At 33.3% G+C, this 19,781-nt stretch overlaps 1 protein-coding gene across 1 annotated transcript; it reads left to right on the forward strand.

The window, feature by feature from the left end:
• The first annotated feature begins 6,397 nt into the window (after window positions 1-6,397).
• LOC133199967 (uncharacterized) lies at window positions 6,398-17,928 on the forward strand. The gene is made up of 5 exons (XM_061335747.1): window positions 6,398-6,593; window positions 8,671-8,801; window positions 10,796-10,858; window positions 15,328-15,384; window positions 16,788-17,928. The coding sequence occupies exons 1-5, from the start codon at window positions 6,437-6,439 to the stop codon at window positions 17,922-17,924; spliced, it is 1,545 nt and encodes a 514-aa protein (XP_061191731.1). The 5' UTR covers window positions 6,398-6,436; the 3' UTR covers window positions 17,925-17,928.
• The last annotated feature ends 1,853 nt before the right edge of the window (window positions 17,929-19,781 follow it).

The following is a 19,781-nucleotide window of genomic DNA, read 5'->3' on the forward strand; positions in this document are numbered from 1 at the left end:
AAACTATTCTGTACAAGTATTAAACAGTAACTGCATAAATTTATTTTTACTGTAGGAGAGGTGTTAACAAGTTGGTTAATGACACACATATAACAATTAGTTGTTCCGACTGATGTGCCTCTGAGAGAGATTATACAGAATTTGAAAATTTTTAATTTGCTCCATTTTCATCTCTACTATTATTCTAGCTGAGGCAATATGAGCAGTTTTGAAAAAAAAACAACTCTGATGAACACATTTGACTTTCAGATGACATCCGGGAAGGAACATTCAATCCAACATCTGCAGGCAGTAAATGTTCTATGGTAAAACCCTTGTCTGCCATAATAACGGCACCCGGGGACAATCTAGGTATTGAGTCATCATTTTGAAATATGACTATATGTGCCTATCAGATGCATTCCCTCCCCATAACCTAGATACAAATGATACCACCCTATTTTGTGTTACCCCTATAAGTATTTTTGAACGTATTATGATGCTTATACTCGGACCAAGTTAACCACTGAGCTACAACAAGTGATGGTCTTTCCACAAAAAAATTCAGTGCAATCAACCACCAGACGAGTATCTAACAGTTACAGTACCCGCAACGTTATTCTTGACATGATACACGATACGATAGGATACACGTACGATACGATAGGATACACGCACGATACGATAGGATAAACGCAAAACCTGATAAACGCAGAACACGATAAACGCAGAACCTGACAAACGCAAAACCTGATAAACGCAAAACACGATAGACCTGATAAACGCAAAACCTGATAAACGGTCTTCGCGATAAACCTGATAAACGCAAAACCTGATAAACGATCTTCACGATAAACGCATTTCCTGATAGGAATGTTAAAAATAAAGAATAAATTAAAATAAAACGATATTAAACTTATTTTATTTCAAGGTATATTTAATGCTAATTTATTATGATGTTGAAGCTACATGTATGTAACGATTAATTAAGTATGGTGGTAAATAATGTGTGCTGTAATAAAAGGACTAAATTAGCACACGGTGAAAATCATTTTTTTATATATATAATTAGCGTTTATTTTATAAATTGATTTGATTACTGTCTTAACAATGTTTTTATTGGTAAAAAAAAAAAAAAAAAAAAAAAAAAACACACACTAGCTTTGAAGACAATTTCAAAAGATCTCTGAATCCATGTATGGTAAATTTGTGTTTCGTGTACAAAGTCGGTCAAAAGTAATTTTGAGCAGTTTAATTGCTGTATAATTATCGGTAAAATTAATGATTCCGACAGTACTTGACCTACAGAGAAGAATGAAATCATTTACACCACAGACTGAAGAACGAGCAACTTAACGTGGCTAATTTACGTAAGTATTCTTTTTTTCCATTTTACATATAATAGTATATGTATTTACGTTTTAAGTTCTTGAACGTTTTAACAAACTTTTTTTTGAGAAACCCTTCTCTGAGAGCACACGTATTGGGGTCATGTCCGTGTGTCGGATCCAGGATATGTCGCGTGTATTTGGTGTACACCTATACAAGTATGTACCTGTTTTGACAGGTGTGGTATAGACACTTGCAAATCTCCCCTACACATTAAAAAGGGTTTCAAACGAGGTATATCTGTATACACGCATCATTAGGCAATAAAAAATCGCATGCTTATTCAGAGTTGAAAGCTGCTTCGAAGAGCATTGAAGTTGTACAGTGTAAGTAGTTTTACTGCATCACTTTAAAGTAGTTAGAGATTAAGTTAAGCATGACAGAAGAAACCACACGTAATTTGAACCTCGATTGAACAGTACATTTTCCCCTTTATTATCGTCACTTCATATATGTTGCAAGTTTTATTAAATTTGATTTATAGTGCTTTATAAACCTGTTTGTGCCATACCTAATACACAAAAATACTTGCTGCGTTACGTTAAGCAAACTACAGAAATAGGATAAATATTTACAAAAAAGAAGAAAAAAAATGTGGACAGCATATCAATCTCCCTCATTCAAAAAAAATATATATATATATAACTACATGACAATATTGAAAACTTAAATTATTTGAAAATTGAACATGAGAGGAAACAAATATTAATTATAACATTTTAGAGTTTCAAAGTTTACAATTCAAAGTTTATGTGTTTAAAAAAAAAAAACAAACAAACAAACAAAAAAAAAAACAAACAAACAAACAAACAATTAAATCTCTATATGTTCGTAACCTGACATGCAGTCATCCAAAACTTCTTGATCATCCTAAGGACTCCTTTATAATTTTTTTTGAAAATTTGACTATCATTGTTATCACAAAATGTGTCACTGCCAGTAGTCAGTACTGAAAGACGTATTACAGTGTATTTATAACTCACTTCAAACCTGCATGATTATTTTCATCCGTATTCATGGTATTAGGTTTCTCTTAATTGAAAGGGGGGGGTGCTTAAACCCAAAGTGTAAATAAAACTAAATATCGGACTGTTGCCGTGTTGTATTAATTGACGACTGCATGTAGTGTGGGATTTGCATACCCCCCCCCCCCTTCCCCGATCGGTAATTTTCTTCTTTTTTGGTTGTAATCTTTTTTCCATGACTATTTTAGGTTTTGGGGTATTCCTTGCAATTCATCCTTCTTATTTTATTTTAGAATATGTATATGATTATCGCGTGAGCTATCTCAGAGAAAATTTCTTACGAAATAACAAAGTTTAGCTTGTTAAAGTTGCACACGTTTACTTTCACTTTCTCTTTTAAACTGTGTGTGTGCACAGAAGAGATTTTTTAGTCAGACATCGATTGCAAATCATTTGTGTTCTGCCCTTTTCATTACGCTGTCCATAAGTTTAGGACCCGAAAGACTGATTGCAGAATGAATAAGCAAAGAGAGACAGAGAAGAAAAGAATGAAAAATACTCAATTTAAGATGTCCCTGATGTACGTACTTCTTGTGTTTTTATGTACAGGTGCTGAAAGTAGCAGGTTACTTTTTTTGTGATCAGAAATGTATAAAACGTCGAGTGCTTTCCTAAATTAGTGTGACATGGCTATGACTGCTGAAACTAAATTTTTCAAAATATTAACAAGGTAAAAAAAAGACAATAGATTAAAGTCTCCCAGGCAGATATTTTACATGTTTATGATAGAACAATGTATAATTATAATGAGAGCGTAATACTGGCATTATACTGCATAGATCTACATCTTGGCTCAAATGTGTAATCCTCAATGGTCACATAATGAGGGAGAAAATTTAATCAGAATTTATCTTGTACATGTATCATCCATACATGCATGTGTTTCATATATGGAGAGAACTTGGACTGTCTTACTAGTGAGATGTGATAGAGTTATAGTATATCATTGAGGGAGTCCAGTTCCCCTCGAGTAAGTTTATTTCCCTCCACTTTACCTCGGGAAATAGGCTTGCTCATGGGGAACTTGAATCTTGCTGACTCCCTAAATGATGTACTTAAACTGTTTTTTTTTTAATAAAAATAAGACTAATTGACTCGTAAAGTTTTGCAATTCATTTTATGCACAGTTCAGTTATCAGATGTGCAATGGACATATGGTCGGATTACCCAGTGTCTTAGTGTAGATAAAGTTAATGAATAAATTCAACAGAAAAGAATGAATCTGCAACATTAGTCTGTTTATTAAACCTCAATGCCTCTTAATATGTAATTTTAATTGAGCAGTGTTATGAATATTCATGATTTCTATGTTCCCTAATACATAAAGATTACATGTTCTATATTTCTCACAATTTTGTTAATCTTCAATGTTAAATCATTAACATGATTAAGTTATCATACGCAGACAGTCTTCATCTGATAATTGATTCAAAGAAGCATGGTGTTGGCCCAAGCAAATTAAATTAGGAAGGACAAACTTGCTGCTAATCCCTAAAAATTTTTTGTTTTGGCCTATAAATTTAAAAAAAATTATCGTAAATATTATGCATCGTCTATTATAAATCCGTAATAATATACTAGATATATTGTTGTACACATGTATTATGAAACATGGCAGATGCTTTATTTTCCTGTCAGTATATCCTTCAAAGGAAACGAAAAAGGTTGAAAAATTAAGTACAGGATATGATTTAAAATTATGAACTATTTACAATTAATTCTGATAGTCCCTTTACCTAGTTGACCAGATAGTTACATGTTTGTATGTACAGGGTGTAACCATGTTTAAAAAAACATTCATCTTACATATATGTGAGAATTTGCTTTAGACAATTTTTAACTCTTCTGAGCCAAAGGCTCAAAGAGCTAATGCTATGGCCATTTGTGTGGTGTATGTAAACTTTTTAGAATATGGGTCATAACTCAAGAACCCCTTGGCCAATTATTGTCAAATTTATCACAGGGTATCCTTGGCTCATGGGCTCCCGTTTAGTCTAAAACTAGGGTTGTGACTCTTAAACAAGGGGAGATAATTAGGAAAATAGAAACAAAAGTACTGGTTGGTTAAAAATCTTCTCAAGAACCACTGGGCAGATTATCATCAAACTTACACAAAAGGATGATGATATGTTGTAGATTAAAATTTGCATGGGAAATCGCCCTGGGGCAAAGGACGTAGTCTCAAGGTCACTTCAAAGTTGACCAAAAATTACATTTTATTAAAGTGTCGATATTTTGTTTACTATAAGGACTAGGATCATCAAATCTTGTCAGTTGATGCATCTAAGGACCTCATATCATGTTGACTCAAAAGTAGGTCAAGGAGGCCTACTATTTAAATTTTTTGGCCATTCTTTTTCAAAATGATTTAAAGGCATTTTTTGAACAATTTAAGGCCTATGATCATCAAACTTTGTCAGTTGATGTATCTTGGGTCCTCAGAGTACATTGACTAAAAAGTAGGTCATCTTAACCTACTTTTTGAATTTTATGTCTAATCTTTTAGAAAACAATTAAGGTCATTTATAAATTTGAATACTGAGAGGTTTAGAATCATTAAATCTTGTAAGATGATGCATCTTGGGGCCATAAAACATATTTTTTAAAAAGTAGGTCACAGTGACCTACTTTTTGAACCTCGCAGGCATTTGATTTCAAAGCATTTTAGAGGAATAATTTGGACATTTTAAGGTCTATAATCATGAAACTTTGTCAGTTGATGCATCTTGGGTCCTCAAAAAATATCAACTAAAAAGTATTTCACCGTGACCTACTTTTGAAAATTTATGGCTTTAATTAAATATTTCAGGTACTAATTGGCTTAGAATTATCAAACTTTGTCAGTTGATGCATTTTGGGTCTGCAGAGTTAGTCGACTAAAAAAAAGGTCACTGTGACCTTTTTTAAAAATGTTATGGCTTTATTTAAATATATCAGGTAATTATTGACTTAGAATCATCAAACTTTGTCATTTGATACATCTTGGGTCCAATAATTTGCAGTTTCCGTTCATTTTCTTTGCAGAGGTTGCATACTGAAATGAAATCTGGTATACAGATTTATCATAAGAATATCTAGGTCAAGTTCTGTTTTCATTACGATCGATCAATTTTTGACAGAGTTATGCCCCTTGGACTTACGTGTTTCACAAACATCTCTTGTTTTTGTTTTGTTTTACATCTGAAGGCAATTCCAAGTTTTTTTTCTGCTTAGCATCCACGCATCTGTCAAAAACCTACCTAACTACATGTATTTGCACAAAAAAAACCACACAAGCCAAAAAATAAAACTCCAACTTTATAGTCATAAAAATAACGTCATTCAAAAGAATTGGTATCATTACATGTAACCTATCTTTCTCGTAGAGAGATCTATTCTTCAGCAAATGCTAACAATAAAGTTATATGCCTTTGACATATTGTAGGCAAATATTTCAAGAAATTAACAGAATTTAAAGATTTTGACCAGTTTAATTAATTATAGGACTCAAGATTTTGTTTGGGTTTTTTTGAGCCCACTTGAGCTGAAAGCGCAAGTGAGCTATTTTGATCACCTGTTGTCTGTTGTCTGTCTAACTGTCTGTCTGTCCATCTGTTAACTTTTCACATTTTCAACTTTTTCTCAAGAACCACTGGGCCAATTTTAAGAAAAGTTGGCACAAAGCATCCTTGGGTGAAGGGGAGTTTAAATTGTAAAAATGAAGAGCCTATCCCCCTGCACAAGGAGAGATAATCTACAAAAGACAAAAATAGAGTGGGGTCATTAAAAATCTTCTTCTCAAGAACCACTGGGCCAGAAAAGCTGAAACTTATACAGAAGCATCCTGGGGTAGTGTAGATTCTAAATTGTTCAAATAATGACCCCCGGGGGTAGGATGGGGCCACAATAGGGAATCCAATTACATCGAAATTTGTAATTAATTACTGTCAATTATCATTACACATTACCATTACCCCATCCCTGATGTACACTGTAGCCTAATTAGTTGATTGAATATCTTAATTATCTATTATAAACAGGATCAACGTAGAATACTGTAAGCCATGTTTGCACTTGTGCTTTTCGACTTGGATGGCTGCACAGCTATAATTGATGCCAAGAAATGTCAAGTCCCTGACATTAAAGCCTTAGTGAAAGGACAGCATGTTGATGTCAAATATCATAAGGAGACATTCAAAGTTGAAATCCTGGAGTTATCTGGTAAGATTTCAGTTATCATGATTATGTGAAAACATCACTTTATTTATAAGTTTGTTAGAAAATTCATTTGGTAAATGTTAATTGATTTTATTTGGAACACCAGTAAATAAATTGTGGAATTCAGGATTCTGGTGTTAGTGCAGGGCTATATCTATCATGGATTGAAAATGCATTAATTATAAATTTGTGAAAATATTCTCTGTTCTTGTACATGTGTCAGGGATTTATCAGTACCTTCTCAGGGGCCGAAATTCGGCCCCATTCCCAATTGAAAATGAGTTAAGTTTTTCCCAATTTGGCAGTATTTTTCCCAATCGGTGAACAATGCTTTTATATTTAATTAGCTTGGAAAAATAGTCAGATTGTGTGTGTAATTTTCATCTATTTAACTCATTTAGCAAAACTACAGTCATAACACATGTTTAAAAACACTGTAAAAACATCGCCAACTTTTAATCCGAATTTCCTCCGTTTTTCTGAAAATGGTGATATTGTGTAATTATATAGATTTATTAAGTTATTTCCACCTACTCAATTGATCTACGAGTGAATGATAAGGACTGTCTGCATTATTTCAGATAGAAAAATATATCTTCAATGCATTAATTAATACATATTAAAAGAGGACTTTGAGAAAATATGTACTTAGTATAATTTTTGCAGGAGGTTTATAATCTCCGGGAACAGATTCTATAATGACATAAATTGGAATCTCATACACACATTTACTACCCTAAGTTGTATAAATACTTTACACTTATTGAAGTCAATTTTACTTTTATTAGTCTATTATTCATAATTGATCTTATATGATGAAGTATTTAATTGTCTGTGTTTGCCCAAGTTAGAGTTCATGCTGAAATGTTAAATGAATTACTACTGAATACATGATTTAAGCAACATTTTCAATTTTTCCCAATTTCATCAAATAGCCGATATTTTTTTCCCAATTCCCCAAAATGGCGTTTCCCAAAATAGGCTGATAATTCCCTGTGTGTACTAAGTGCATGGTTATGAAAAAAAACTTAAGATGACCAAGGGTGCCTCTTTTGAAATTCATTGCCCATGAGTGGGTCAGGGGTCCTGACAGGTGTACGATAGGGCAAGCTAATTAAAATTAGATGTTCTGAATCTGCTACCACTTCAGAACATCTAATTTTAATTAGATTGAGGGTAGGGCCACAAACGGCAATCAAGCCAGCATATATTTATTAGGGCTTAGCAATAATAACTATATTCCAGTATATAGCGATTAAGTTAGCAAAAAATATCTTTTGTGATGTGTTTTTATACACCCGTCTTTAGACGGGACGTATTATGTTATGGCAAATAAATTTTGTTTAATATGATATTTTTATTTAAATTTTTGAAAATATCAACTAATTCAGAGCATCATGTCTCACAAATCTGAAAGCTTGAGGGGGGAGAAGTCTGCAGATGGGCATTTGTCAAGCTCTAACACAACCAGTTGAGGATCTATAATGTAATATTTGTTGTAATTAATGCCTACACCACAGGAGATGTATAAATAAATGTTATAAGAAATGGAAAAATCCTTATATCAAGGTTGACATGATTTTCTTGCACTCTAAACTGTTTGTGACAATTGAACAATATTTGACGGGGGTATCATGCTGTGGCGGAGCACTTTATTCAGTACGGATATACTGGCAAACTGTTTGGGCTTTAGATTTCCTCAGTAAAATATGAATTCAATAGGTCAGGAATGTTTTCAATCGTACCAAACAGTACCAAGTTGTAAGGTAGCTGTTGTATGGTTGCATTTTGTTCAAAAACTGTAGTGAAGTCAACAAGACCTTTTTTGTAACACACTCTGCTTGTAAATGAAGGTTAATAAAATGAGAAAAAGAGCATTATAACTGTCATTTAAAATATTGCAATACACATCGCAATACAGTTAAAAACATTACAATATATCGCAATTCAACATTCCCAGCTGATACCCAGCCCTAATATTTATCATGAAGTGCAATTGTGCTATGAGAAATATGCCAGCCTGAAGTGTTCTTGTTCCTTTCTTCAAAAAAGGAATATAAATAACTTTATTTATTTTCAGAGTCCAGAGCTGTTCTGAACCAGTATGAGGATGATTGGTCCTCCAGCCATAGGTCACTGGCCCTAGATAAAGAAAAGAAAAAGAGAAGAAACAAAAGAAATGGATATCTAGCTGTTTGGCCACATGATCAGGTAGGTTATAGTTTCATTTATTGTGGGGTCTACTGAATAGCATACACAGAGTCAATTTATCTTAGGCTGGTGGTAGGATGGGGCACTGTAGGGGATAAAAGATTTTATACATGGAAATGTATTTAACAACTGGATGTGTTTGTGAAACACTGATGCCCAGTATGGCTGCTCATGTCAAAGGTTAAAATTTCTCAAAAGCAAGTCAAACTCCAAGGTCAAGGTCAAAATTATTGGTACTCAAAGCGAGTTCTTGTCACAAAGAAAAAATAACTTTAATATGAAAATCCTAGCTCCAACCATTCAAAACTTATGACTAAGGTGTAAGTTTTTTCCAAAGAAGATCAAATGCAAAGGTCAAAAGGTCAAAAAATTGTGTCTGAGGCCAAAATAAAAAATACCTTTGTTTCCCCTAACGCGACCGACCCACTTAAATCATGCCGACTGAAAAGTTTTTTTAATAAGATTATTCAAATATTTTTTTTTATTGTTTATCAAATTTATAAAATACAATTTCATCGAATTCCTTTTTTTATCAGAATGGCGGCTTTTGTTTTACTCTCATTTGGCGCCCACAACTTGTGGCACAGAGGGTTAGTTTTTGTTATAAAACAACGGCGAGTATCAATCTTATTATATATATTTAACTTATTAGAATCATACACTCTTGAGACATTTCTTGAATTAAATGTACCATGACTAAGGTGTGTAAAGATGGTATTTACAAATTATTTACAAGAAATTCTAAAATTAATACGTGGTAAGCATGGCAAAGCCTGCCTCATGAGCAGATGAGGGGTATACAAATCAATAAATTTCACTGCATTTCATTCGTTTTGATGTATTGTATGATTCTATTTTTACTATATAGGACCATAGTTGTAAATTTGTCTTTGAATAATTATTTCATCTTAATAAATATAATTCAGATGTCATTTCTTCATTCCTTTTATCTATGGGATATTAACTTCGTGACTATAACAATAGATATATTTTAGATATGGTTTAATTTAATTAAATATTGTTTATACATGTACACTATTTCCTAATAGTGTTGAAATCTTTAAAATTGGTGAATGGTACGGCTTCCTGAGACGTCCAGTGTATTTTTCTTTAGTTACGCCCTTGAAATAGATTGTTTCTTTGATTTAAAATCCTTTAGAAATTTGTTGGGCCGGTGGAGGGCTCCTAATTTAGACTTTTACTCGGCACTTATGGCCACTGATCAGTAAGGGATCTTTTTCGTGCCAACATCTACATGTATACTGCGACACTGGACCTGCGTTTTTTATGGTCTCATTCGTCTGACCAGTCTCCACATCCCTTATCGGGACCTGTGACTTAGAGTAAGCTCCTGAATTACGTCATGACTCCAAAACGAAACATTAGAATCACTGCGCCACGCGAGGCTATTGACATTTTGTCTGTGTAAGTACCCTAAGATGATAGTAGGTTTGAAAAATATACTCGGATGTCCAATGGTTGAGTATTTGCAAATCTTGTCTTTTTGTAAGTATTCGATTTCAAAAAATGTACGCTGGCCTGAGATATTTCACAAATTCAAATGAATAATATTTGTAAATTAATTTACCATACATGTTGCTTCATTTGTATGATATTCGGTTTAAAAATCGGTTTCCTTTGTTCTTTCTTATTTATAAAGATATTCAATTTTTCAAAATGTATTTTCAAAACTGCTGTCAGAAAAAAAAAATAATTTACCTACCTACCTACCCGACTTGAGATTTTAGGGTCGGGTTAATGAAAACAAAGATATTTTAATGATGGCCTGAGGAAATGTCTTATCATTAGGAATACACATTAAAAGTATTAAAGTCCTAGAACTAACTGTTCTAAAAATCAACAATAATGCCAAATTATTTTACCATACATTTCTTAAACACATCAAGAAGTATTTATAGACAGAATCTTTCCAGTTAAGCAAATATATTATCTGATATACAAGCATTTATAATACCCATAACTTAATTTTGTAGGAAGACATAATTCCTTCAACATCTGACATCAACCAGAACAGGGAGGAGGAGCCTGAAGAACCAGTATGTAAATTTTATCAAGATTCTTAGGGATTCTCAGCCAAATTGTATTGCTCATCAGTTTGCTCCTAATTTGCATAAAACATTACCAATTATATTAAATGGTGAATGAAGTTTCAAGAGTTATCTCCTCACTGTGGTGTACATCTTTACCCAATTTTTGTCGTCAAGTTAGAAAACTTGATTGATAAAAAGTATAAAACAAATAAGAGTTATAAACAACCATCCATAATATCACAAAAATCTTTAAAATGACTTGCTAATCTTCATTTATGATTTGATTGATTGATTATTGTTGTTTTACGCCGAGTCGGCAATATTTCAGCCATATTTCGGCGGTATTAATTAAATACTGTATGAACGGTTTTGAGAGTTTTTGGGTTTCTCTGGCGGCCCCCAATGAGCCTACTCTTTTTCGAAAACCAGAGAAACGATCTTTAGCGTGCCAAGGGGGTTGTAATCCTTGACACGGGGCACCGTTTTACGTCCCATCCGACGGACTTGGAATTTAAAAATAAAAACAGTTAAATTGAAAATTACAAAATGCTAATAAAAATATATACATTTAAATCTTATTGTAAAAATCAGTTTCTTGCAAGTATTGTAAAATTGCACTAGGATTTACATTTGTAAAAAGATCATGCATTGTTTGCACGCCATTAAAAAGTTTATTTCGAACAGGCGTAAAATCAGAACATTCTAAAAGTATATGGTTTATAGTTATTACACAGTCACAAGATATGCATTCAGGTTGATGTTCCCCGCTCAGTAAATATGAATGGGTAAACCTTGAATGTCCAATTCTTATTCTTGAAATAATGACTTCGTCCTGACGTTTCAGGCCAAAGTCAGATGATTTATTAACTTTGTTTTGTATGGTATAAAGTTTATTATTATCACAAAAATCCCAAAATATTTGCCAAAGGGAATTTACGTAAAGTTTCACCAAGTACTTAAGATCAGTGTAAGGAATTTTAAAAGGTACAATTTCATACTGAAGAGCTGTTTTTGCAGAACTATCGGCCTTGTTATTACTCGAAATACCAATGTGACTCGGAATCCAACAAAATTCGACTTCTTTACCTTGTTGAGTAAGATGATAGAACTTAGTTAATATATCCAAAATGTATGGGTGATTTGTGTTCATATTGTGTATGGACTCTAAACATGAGAGCGAGTCTGAAGATATTGTTAATGAATTTTCACTAGAAATTTTTAATATATTCAAAAGCAAGTTGTATAGCTTTTGCTAAAAATTGTTGCTTCGTTCGGAAGTCGTGTAGAAAAAACATCATTTTTGACCACTGCAGCAGCAGCAACCCTGCCTCTGTCCTTAGAACCATCTGTGTAAATTTCTCTTGAAGGATGTTTAGATTTTATTTCAGCTAATTTCTGTTGAAAAATGAGAGGATTTGTTTCTGATTTCTTAAGATCTGATAAAGATTTATTCACTACTGGTTTAATTAATTTCCATGGTGGTATTTCAGAAAGAGTAGAAGGTTTTACAATATCCAATGGTAGTTCGGAATCTCTTATATGATTTTTATATCGGAAACAAAGTGGTTTTATGCATTTCTTGTTTTTATCATATAAATTTGCATTTTGTGGATGAAAAACACAGTCATGAGCAGGATTATCGGTATTTGCTTTTAATTTAATTATATATTGTAAAGCAAGTTTAATTCTTCTCAAGTCTAGAGGTGGTTCATTTGCCTCTAGATATAAACTATCTTTAGGAGAAGTTCTAAAAGCCCCCAAGCACAATCTAAGACCTTGATGGTGGATTGCGTCAAGAGCTTTTATATAGGAAGTCCTAGCTGATCCATACACAATACACCCATAGTCTAATTTCGATCTTACTAGAGAGCGATAGAGTTTAAGTAGAGTATTTTTATCAGCTCCCCATTTTGTGTTTGCTATTACTTTAATAATATCGAGTGCCTTTAAACATTTTTCTTTGAGCATCTTTATGTGTGGAATAAAAGAGAGTTTATTATCAAAAATGACACCTAAAAACTTTATTTCTTTAACTACATTTATTGGATTTCCATTTAATTGCAAATTTGGATCATCATGGCTTTTCCGCTTTAAACAAAAATGTACACACGCGGTTTTATTCATTGAAAATTTAAAACCATTAGTATCGGCCCAATTTTGAATTTTGTTTAGACATGATTGTAACCGCCGCTCAATAAAATTCATATTTTTAGACTTATAACACAGAACAAAGTCATCAACATATAAACTACCATGCATATCATTTTTAAGTACTTCAGCCAAACTATTTATTTTAATGCTGAATAATGTGACTGAAAGAATACTTCCTTGTGGTACACCCATTTCTTGTTCAAAATTGTCTGAAACTGTAGTTCCTAATCGCACTTTAAAAGTTCTATTATTTAAAAAATTCTTAATAAAATTAGGTAAATTTCCTTTGAGACCAACATTGTAAAGATCTTTTAAAATACCATATTTCCATGTAGTATCATACGCTTTTTCTAAGTCAAAAAAGATAGACACAGCATGCTCTTTTTTAACAAAAGCATCTCTAATATAGGTTTCCAGTCTAACTAACTGGTCAATAGTACTTCGGTTTTTTCTAAAACCACATTGTATATTTGTAAGGATGTTATTGGTTTCAAGAAACCATATTAAGCGTTCATTGATCATCCGTTCCATGGTTTTACATAAGCAGCTTGTTAATGCAATTGGTCGATAATTATTAGGGTCTGCATGGTCCTTTCCAGGTTTTGGAATAGGAATAATTGTGGCTTGAGTCCAGGAAGGTGGAAAATGACCTCGTTCCCAGATAGTATTAAAAATTTGCAGAAGACATTCTTTACTTTCACTAGGAAGATGTTTAATTATTTGATAGTGGATATGATCCGGCCCTACAGCTGTGTCATGAGATTTGTCTAAAGATTTTTGCAACTCTTCAAAAGTAAATGGTTCATTATAACATTCTTTGTTTTCGGATATAAAATCTAATGTTTTCTTTTCTTGAGTATTTTTATGAGCAATAAAATTAGGACTCATGTTGTTTGTCGAGGAATTTTTTGAAATTGTATTAGCTATTTCATTAGATATTTCTTTCTTATCAGTTATAATTTGATTTCCAATACTAAGATGTTGATATTTTTCAGGACCTTTTCCTTTTATTTTCCTTATTGCGTTCCAAACTTTATTTATAGAGGTATGTGAATTTAGGTTTGAAACAAACTTTTTCCAAGATCTTCTTTTGTTAAAATTAATAGTTCTGCGAGCTTTTGCTCTAAATACACGGAAATTGCTTAAATTTATTGATGTAGGTACTCTATTGAATAATCTTTCTGCTTTTTTTCGAGCATTTATTGCTTCATTGCATTCTTCTGTAAACCATGGTTTTTTAGTTCTAGTAGAATTTGTCGAGGTTTTAGGTATACATTCATTTGCAGTATTTAATAGTATTTCAGTAAATTTTTGAATAGGATCAGGATGGTTTTCAAATTTTTCATCCAAAATATTTTGTAAGCATAAGTATTCAAATTTATTCCAATCAGCCTTGTTTAATTTCCAGTTTTGAACATTGTTATTTTCAGAGGGTTTGGGTACTTTAAGTATGATTGGGAAATGATCACTCCCGCATAAATCATCATGCACTGACCAGCTTAAATCTAGGAGTAAAGAAGGATCTACTAAACTAATATCTATTGATGAATAAGAACCATTACCCGGATGCAAGTAGGTGTTTGAGCCGTCATTAAGTATACAAAGGTTATGATGCGATATTGCATCTTCAATTTTTTTCCCTTTATCTGTGATTTTGTCGCTACCCCAAAGCGGATTATGGGCATTAAAGTCACCGACAATCAGAAATGGAGCAGGGAGTTGTTCTATTAATTTTGTGAGTTCTAAAGATTGTAATTGATAGTGTGGGGGTACATATACAGAACAGAGGGTAATTGTCTTATCGAGAGAAACGCGTGCAGCTACTGCCTGAAGATTAGTTTTTAAACTTATTTGGCTGTGAATGTATTTATTATTGATTGCTATAGAAGTACCGCCAGATGCTCTATCAGTTTGAGCATAATGGTTATACATACTATAGTTTTTAATATTGATCTTATCTGTTTCCTTTAAATGTGTTTCCTGTAAACATAAAGCTATCGGGCAATGGTCCTGAATAAGTAAAGATAATTCGTTAAAGTTAACTCTAAAACCTCGACAATTCCATTGTATAATTGTAGGATGATCCATATTTATTTCTTGTTATAGGAGATGGGGGATATTCTTCCTTTATTTTTATTGGGTGACACGCTTCCGGCCTGCGAGGAAGAATGACAAGGTGTAACGTCCATTTCTTCTAGGACCCCAAATTTATTGTGGAGAGCGACGAGGTCGTCTGCCCCTTTCGGCAACCGATCCCTCGACTGCTTTATGATTTGAAGTTGTTTTGATAAAAAAAAACTTAAATCTTATTTTGATGATTGTAGAGTGAAGAAGTTAATCTGCCTAAGGAACCAGAAAGAAACAATGCCAAAGAACGAAAGGTAAGGCATAATCAACATGATCAATGCAATTTACAAAATGCAGATTCGAATTTGCTCAAACTTCCTTATTAAAATTCTCAATTTTCATGTACCAGTAGGAAAATATATATTTACATTTAATATATTTAATATATTAAAAGTCTTAATGATAAAACAAAACTGTAGATACTGAAATTGATGTGTTAGCATTTCTAAGTGGTATTAGGGTTATTCTACTAAAAATTATTGGAGGGGGCTAGAACACCACTGATTTTTATCCCCAACTAGAAGTAACAATTCTAAATCATATATAAACTACACTTTTATTAGTTCAACTGATATGCAAGCACCCCATGTAGTGTAGATAGAGTTGACTGATTTTGCAGTTTCAGTATACACAACCAAACTTTTGCAATTGTGTGGGAGGTGGGTACTGCCAAGCTAAATTTCTTTGACAAGCACAAAAAAAATCAGAACATTATTATAGAAGGGGTACAAGCATAAGGTAGCTTATGTTTTTTTTAGTATCCTATTTATATATTCACTAAATTCTTTATAAAAGAGGAGGAGGGGGGAGGGGTAGAGCCAAACAGAAATCCTTAACAAGCAGAAGAAAGAAAAAAATGTCATCAGAGGTTTTAAGCAAATGTAGTTTTTCCTATGGTATTCTATACATGTACATTGGCAAAATTTTTTTGGAAGTTCAACAATAGGTGTTCAAATTTTTACATGGAGTAAATGGAAAAAAATCTGGGGAAGGGGGGATATGACTATAAAGAGTGATCACAGTTTTAAAATTGGAATACTCAGGGAAGATCTTTAAAACTCTTCTTCTCAAGAACAGCAAGTCTTTGAAAAGTCATATTTATATGGAAAATTCCTTATGTATTGTACATTCAAGTTTGTTAAAATCATGACACCTAGAGAAGAGTGGGGCTGCATTGTGTGATTTTAACTGTGTTTCCCAAACAAAATCTGATTGGCTTATACTTATATGGCTGTATCTCTTATAGTTTTCAACGAAAATGTTTGAGATTTCTTACATAAGTATTTATTGTGAATCTCTTTATGAGGAATATGTGAAATATTTAGAAACCATGGGCATGAACTTGCTCTGAAATCTGATTGGATAACACTCAAAAACTATACCAGCATTGTTTTTCTATTAAATACTTTTGATAATAAAGTGTAGATTTATTACACAAAAGAACTGACTAATTTAATGAAACCTGTAGGAAATGGGGCCCACAAGGGAGTGGTTGAGTGTTTGTGGAACATCTATAACAGTTCCCGATACAACTGGGACTAGTTTACATGTAACATAGGAATATATCAAAAAAATCTGATAGAGAACGGAAGGGCCAAAGTGAGAAATGTAAGCGTTCTCTGATGATGATATTAACAATGTATAAAACTTGTTTTAGGGCTCCAATGGGAGAAAGATTACCATTCTGTATGAAGGATCTGCTGAGAATCAGTCGAACAATGCCAGTCCACAGCGTGCTCCATGCTATCTTCAGGAATTAAGTACAGATGAGGCTGAAGTTGTTGAACTCCAAATGAACTATTTCAAACAGAACAAAATCTGCACCTCATCTCAAACAGAAAAAGTTGTGGTGATCCAAGATGAGCAAGAAATTGTAGACCTTCTTTCCAGCAACAAAAAGTGTCATCACAAAGCCACCCAAATGGATAATGACTCTAGAGACATGTACCAAGTCAGAGAAATTTCTACCCAAACTGATAACAACATGCAAACAGAGGCCCAGGATTTGACTGCTGTGAACCTTAAGCTTGACGAGATTTTGAGCCTTCTACATGGAGCAATAGACAATTCTATGAGAGTCAACAACGTTAGTGAAATTGTACGATGGGTGACAGCAAACACCTCGACACCTCAACCAGACATGCCAACAGTAACAATTGTTCCAGTTGAGGAGTCTTCAATTCTGGAGTTGCCTATAAGGGAAGAAAACAAAACATCACCAGTAATTTCCACTGAAGCAGTAATGAGGGAAGAAGAGTATGATCACTGTGATTCTTCTCCTCCAGCAAAAAAGGCCTTATTTGAAGTAAATGAAGATGTCGAGACAGAAGAGGAGCAACCTAGAGAAACTGGAGAACAACCCAGTGCTCCAGATCGCGAAGTTCGTGCTCCACTGATGGACGTCACCCACAGAGTCAGCAACAGAAAGCATGTTAGTGAAGACAAGGTTCTTACCCTGGAAAACAAGCCATTGGAACCAATTATTGAAATCAAAGATGTTAGTGAAGTTGTGCCAGGGGAAGTCCAGTTTAGAATGAGACGGGATATCCTTGCCGATGTCCAAACTAGTGCTTGTTCAGATGGAAATTTTCTGTGGCTTTTGACCAGGAAGCTGTTTCATGATCATGAGTTGCGAGGGAAGAATTTCTTTGGACGCAAAGGACGACCCCCAATTTCACCTCGGCGTAGCAAATGCCTCAAGCACGCATACATTGAATGCTGTGGAACAAGCTACAAGGAATTTACGAAAGCTGTGAGCAGCATCAACAATGGAATTCGCTCACTTAGCCGTTAACTTCAAAAGTGAAACTTGAGAGTGTTTGAAATCTTACAATGACCTCAATCTTAGTCCCAGGGACTTGTATTATCTTGTATATTGTACAACAGAGTAGAACTAACAAAAATGGACTCTATGCTATATCTCATGCTGTCAAACTGTATTTATTAATCATATTTTATTTATTATTTAATGAATAAATTTCCTAATTCACTTTTCATGCATGCATTTTTTTTCTGCATAAAAGTTCTCTATTCATGAATTGAATTTGAAACAATTTCATTTCGTTTTTAAGAAATAAATAACAAGTTTAAAAACTTTAATGGGAATTGAAGTGGGTCGGTCACGTGATCAAATCCTGTGAAGGCCGAAGGCCTTCTCAGAAGATTTGATCACGTACCGACCCACTTCAATTCCCATTGAAGTTTTTAAACTTGTTATTTATTACTTATATATACATTTGAGACGGACAATCGAATGTAATCGAATATAAATATTTCACTAACTGTACGTCGTAGAATTTGACAAATTACGCTAGGTGTAAATCGGCTTGAAAAGCGGTTACGCTTCAAATTCATCTGGCAAAGGATTGTTTTGAAGGGAATATTCTGTGAAAGGCTACTTGTGATCAATGTTAGTGAGCATATTGGTGTCTGGAAATTTTTGTATTCATGAGAACCCATATTCGATGTTAAAAAAACACAAGAAACACGTCCGATGTTTGATACTAAAAAGTTGGAGGAATTTCGATCGGAAAGGGATGGATGGAGACACTTGTCCGGACCAGATAACTTGAAATCAAGTACAAAATTTGATCAAAAACATAAATTCTACGATTTCAGTAAGGCATATTTATTAATTTATGATGCTGACATGGAGACACTGGCGACAGCTTACATTGTTAAGACAACGTCACAACGATCTCGATGATGGAGGTGTGCCTACCGAACTTCCAAAGTGCAGTGTTTGTCAGCTGTTTGTGGCGTGATTGCATTACATTGATATTTTTCAACAGATTTTCAAATTTATTGTGAGTAAAGTTTAATGAAAAAAAATTATAGCATTCAGAGGTCTGCGAGAAAAATAAGGGTAAATGTTGAGACTATGCAGCTCAGACATGAAACTTATAACAAGTAGTTTTCTTTTCTCTATGTAAAATCGATCAAGAACTGTATTAAATACTCGTTTACATTGTAAATAAAATGATTATTATTTTACTTGCGTATTTTGTACATTTTTATGCATGAAAAACATGCTATATTGCTTAGTGGAGTAAGTCTTTTTAATAGAGATATTACTGCGCTGTGTGATTAGGTCACGTAATGACCTATGACCTTCGAAAAACTTCATACAGGTATGAAGATATTTGCTCTCTGCATGTTTATATAATAGAGAGATACCACAAATGTATATATTATGCAATGTAGTTACTTGTACACAACAAATTCATTCATATCAGTTTCTGTGATTGCAGATGCTGGATTTTGTCTGCTAGCTTTGTTTATGTGTCTTACACCGTATAGTAGGATATTGCATTTGAACTAAATAAAAAAAAAGATCATAAAAATAATTGATACATGTACCAAGGTAATAAATTTTATATTTCTGTTGCTATAGTCCCTACTACCATATTTAACTTTGCATCTAAGATGAATTAAAATTGTACACAAGTACAACTTCTGCTTGACCTCCTAAGGTTTTATGTCTCTCCTTTTTGACCAACTTGACAATTTGCATTCTGATGAAGACCATCTCTGTTAGAAACCAGACAACAATATAAATCTACTTCAAAATGTGTTGGTGATCTGATGACTTTTTAGCTAACCTGAGCTGAAAACTCGATTGAGTTTTTCTGATTATGTTTTGTCTGGCGTC

This window comes from Saccostrea echinata, unplaced genomic scaffold (genome assembly GCF_033153115.1).
Source record: "Saccostrea echinata isolate AGI-Se365-2 ecotype Australia unplaced genomic scaffold, CSIRO_AGI_Sech_v1 ptg000036l, whole genome shotgun sequence".
Lineage (NCBI taxonomy): Eukaryota > Metazoa > Mollusca > Bivalvia > Ostreida > Ostreidae > Saccostrea > Saccostrea echinata.